The sequence below is a fragment of the Garra rufa genome, chromosome 4, assembly GCF_049309525.1.
Source record: "Garra rufa chromosome 4, GarRuf1.0, whole genome shotgun sequence".
NCBI classification, from domain to species: Eukaryota; Metazoa; Chordata; class Actinopteri; order Cypriniformes; family Cyprinidae; genus Garra; species Garra rufa.
In genome coordinates, this window is record NC_133364.1 from 38,395,926 (window position 1) to 38,400,434 (window position 4,509).

At 37.9% G+C, this 4,509-nt stretch overlaps 1 protein-coding gene across 1 annotated transcript; it reads right to left on the reverse strand.

The window, feature by feature from the left end:
• Positions 1-615: 615 nt before the first annotated feature.
• LOC141332931 (uncharacterized) lies at positions 616-3,669 on the reverse strand. Its single transcript, XM_073837890.1, has 2 exons — positions 3,585-3,669; positions 616-1,514 (listed from the first exon to the last, which is right to left on the reverse strand). The coding sequence occupies exons 1-2, from the start codon at positions 3,667-3,669 to the stop codon at positions 616-618; spliced, it is 984 nt and encodes a 327-aa protein (XP_073693991.1).
• Positions 3,670-4,509: the final 840 nt, after the last annotated feature.

Below are 4,509 nucleotides of genomic sequence, written 5' to 3' on the forward strand. Positions count from 1 at the left end.
AAAATCCTAAATGAGGCAGTGACCTGTAGCCTTTCTTTCTTTTTTGATATTTGGCACAAGCTAATCTGGGAGAGGAAATTTTGTTCTCTTCAACTCACTAGATGGAAACAGTGCTTCATTCACAAATGTTTTATGCGATATTATAATTTTGCACAAAAGTTTCTGTAACTTTGGATGGAAACACAGTGTTTATATAATATAATAACACCTCAAAGTTGTCAATGGCAAATGTTATAAGTGGGATAAGTATACTGATATTAGAAAATTGTGTGTTAGCCTTTGGTATTTTGAGAAACTTAGTTAAGCACTAGTTTAAGATTGTTGAGTATACTAATGCTGTTTGTATTAAGCAAACCAGATACACTGTGTATGCCCACTGGATTTGCTCCAAAACACGTTTTCATGCTTTATTATATATATTTTATATTATATTATTATAGTATATTATATTTTAATTATATATTTTTTTTAAATATATTTTCCTTGTGTTCCTTATGTTTTTTCCTTTGGGACTTTTGCCATTATCAGAATTGCAATTTTGCCAGTAGTCCTTCATTTGCGTTTGTGAACACTGCATTGCCATTCTAGACTTGAGTTACATTCAATGCTGGAGTTTCAGGTTGAATTGTGATACATGAAACTGATGTCACACTGAATACACTTGTAAGGCTTCTCTCCAGTGTGAACTCTAATGTGAATCTTAAGGTTTCCTTTATTTGTGAAACTCTTTCCACACTGAGGGCAGGAGAAGGGTTTCTCTCCATTGTGAACTCGCATGTGATTCTCAAAGTTTCCTCTGTGTGAGAAATTCTTTCCACACTGGTGACACATAAAACAGTTGACTCCTGAGTGACTTCTCATGTGGAGATTAAGGTGTCCTTTACACCTGAAACTCTTTTCACACTGATCGCAAACAAACGGCTTCTCTCCAGAGTGAATTGTCATGTGGCCATTGAGGTACTTTTTCTGTTTAAAACTTTTTCCACACTGAGGGCATGTGAATGGTTTCTCTCCGGTGTGAATTCCTGCGTGAAATGTAAGATGTTCTTTTCTTTTGTAGCTCTTTTCACACAGTTTGCAGGTGTAAGGCTTCTCTCCAGTGTGAACATTCATGTGGAATTTAAGATTTTCATTTCTTGTGTAGCTTTTCCCACACAGTCTGCAAGTGTAAGGCTTCTCTCCAGTGTGAATTGGCACGTGGGCATTAAGGTGTCCTTTCTGTTTAAAACTTTTTCCACATTGAGAGCATTTGAAAGTCTTCTTTCCAGCATGGATTCTCATGTGAATGTTAAGATTTACTTTTTGTGAGAAACTCTTACCACGCAGTTTGCAAGTGTAAGGCTTCTCTCCTGTGTGAACTCTCATCTGGACTTTGAGGTCCCTAGTTTCTGTTTTTGGAGACGGCGAGTAAGTAAAAGATTTCTCCCCAGTCATGAAATCATGAGGTTTGTCATACTGCTTTTTCTCTTCCATTTCATTGAGTTCTTGACTCTCCTCTTTCAGTGCCATCAGGTCTAGGATGAAAAGAAACAAAAACAACTGAACACCAGTTTAACGGCACCAAGTCAGCACAATTTTTTATTTAAAAAGTTATTTACTCAGTACACTGAAGTAAGAACGGTTTCTTTCGGACGTTTGATACTGATAATCTGATGATACTGAGCATGTCTGAACATTTAGTTGTTTAATTAGTGACACTTAGCCTGCATTTTAAAATCTTGTGCCAACATTTTTATTGTTAAATCTTTGTTTGAATATGGTAACATAATATTGCACTGTACAATTTTCCTATGAATAAATCTCTGACAGAGACTCCTCCTCTATCAGCCAATCACAGTGTGCATAGTTAATAAGCATGCTGACATCATCCATAGCAATGAGGTCAACCCCGCCTTTACACTCAGCTTAAGACTTCTCTCTATTCCTTAGTAAAAGTTTGTCTCAGCAGCTTTGTGAATAGGTTTTAAGAGAAAGCTCTTAGCTAAAAACTTTTACTACCATTTAGGAGAATACAGGCCCAGGTCTTGAAGCAGGGATGGGCAACTTTAGTCCTGGAGGGTCACTATCCTGAGTTTAGCTCAGACTCCAAACTCTCCACCATGGCCAAGAGCAAAGAAATGTCCAAGGATGTCAGGGACAAGATTGTAGACCTACACAAGGCTGGAATGGGTTACAAGACCATCACCAAGCAGCTTGGAGAGAAGGTGACAACAGCTGGTGCGATTATTCACAAATGGAAAAACCACAAAACTACACAGGAGGATCTTGTCAATCATCTCTAGGCAGCTGGGACCATAGTCACCAAGAAAACAATTGGTAACACTCTACGGACTGAAGGTCTTGAGGTCCCCCTGCTCAAGAAAGCACATGTACAGCCGTCTGAAGTTTGTCAATGAACATCTGAATGATTCAGAGGAGAACTGGGTGAAAGTGTTGTGGTCAGTTGAAACCAAAATCCAGCTCTTTGGCATCAACTCAACTCGCCGTATTTGGAGGAGGAGGAATGCTGCCTATGACCCTAAGAACACCATCCCCACCGTCAAACATGGAGCTGGAAACATTATGCTTTGGGGCTGTTTTTCTGTTAAGGGGACAGGACAACTGCACTGCATCAAAGGGACGATGGATGGGGACATGAACCATCAAATCTTGGGTGAGAACCATTGAAAATGGGTCTTGGATGGGTATTCCAGCATGACAATGACCCAAAACACACGGTCAAGGCAACAAAGGAGAGGCTCAAGAAGAAGCACTTGAAAGGTCCTGGAGTGGTCTAGCCAGTCTCCAGACCTTAATCACATAGAAAATCTGTGGAGGGAGCTGAAGGTTCTAGTTGCCAAATGTCACAAGATCTGCAAACAGAAGTGGGACAAAATCCCTCCTGAGATGTGTGCAAACCTGCTGGCCACTGGTGGAAACGTCTGAGCTCTGTGATTGACAACAAAGGTTTTGCCACCAAGTACTAAGTCATGTTTTGCGGAGGAGTCAAATACTTATTTCACTCAATAAAATGCATACACATTTATAATGTTTTAGAAATATGTTTTTCTAGATTTTTGTTGTTATTCTGTCTCTCACTGTTCAAATAAACTTATCATTAAAATTACATACTGATTATTTCTTTGTGAGTGGGCAAACGTACAAACGTATACTTCTGCATAACTACGTGATAGAAATTAATGCTTTTAATAGTTTTTAATTAAGAAGAGATATATTGGGTTCACAATCCACAATCTGTAGTTACAACACTCAAACGTCAATGCAAAGGGACATATTTTATTTTACAGAATTCGCTTTTTAAGGTCTACAATGAACAGCTGGTAAACAACTTAGGAAACAATGGTTAAAACTGATGGTTAACTTGGTTCCTGAAAGTTATAATCCCAATATAGCTCTCTGTGCTGGAGATTTTACAATCTACACAAGTTCAATGCCAGATTTGCCCAAAAGCTTGTACTTAAAGATTGTTTGCAATACAACCGGAGCACATGCAATTACCCATGATGGCGAATGAGGCAAATAATAGGGATAAAGAGATGCATGATGCAGAATAGCAGAAGAAAGACTTTGAGAATGAAACCAACCTGTTTGTTCCTCAGTATCTTCATGTTTGACTTTGAATGACCTTTCAATCTTCACGTCTTCACTCTCCTCTTTAATAAACGACATCTCTGTTAGTTGTTCCTCAGTATCTTCATGTTTGACTCTGAAAGCTTCTTCAAACTTCCCATCTTCACTTTCCCTTTTAGTGAACGGCATCTTTGTTTGTTCCTCAGTATCTTCTTGTTTGACTCTGAAATCTTCCTCAATCTTCACATCTTCACTCTCGACTTTAATAAACTTCATCTTTATAACAGTGTGTCACATGGACCTCAGTCGCTTCACCAGAAGATTTTTTCTGTGTGATTAAGAGGAGAATAATTAACAGACAGAAAAATAAATACAAAGTAAATCTCTGTGTGCATCTCAATCAGATCCCTAGTTCAGTAGTAAGCGCACTAGTAAGGGAGTTAGTCAGAGTGAGAGCTAATGGACTTAAATGACCTGGAATTAATAAAAAAACATAATTTCATATATAGGCCTTTATGATTTACATTTACCATGCATTGACTTGCAGAAGCAGTCATTACACACACGGTTGGATCATCTATTTTGACCTACCTGACCAAACCATTTATGTTTTTTTTAAACAAGTTGGCTTCAAGACAAGCCAGCATTGTTTTTTTCAAACTTTTTAAATCTGGTTATTACAGTTTTTCTTGATTGCTAACACACAATTCATGAAACAAGTCACTTTTTCAAAACTATGCACTAACCTTAAACTTCTAGGTCAAAGTAAAGTATTGATTTAAACATTTTAAAGGATTAAAAACACAAACCCTTCTTCAGCAGAAACACAGAGATGCAGGAGTGTGGCGCAGCCTTATGACATCATGTTGCCACACCAAAATAAAAGTCCTTTGCACACACTAAATTTAATAATAGAAATTCACATACAGAACACACATT

Excerpts from the sequence above, each read along its gene's own strand:
- LOC141332931 (XM_073837890.1), bottom strand. The coding sequence starts at position 3,669 with ATGTCGTTTATTAAAGAGGAGAGTGAAGACGTGAAGATTGAAAGGTCA. Across the intron at positions 1,515-3,584 it reads AGATACTGAGGAACAAACAG|ACCTGATGGCACTGAAAGAG; the intron begins GTTGGTTTCATT and ends TTTTCATCCTAG.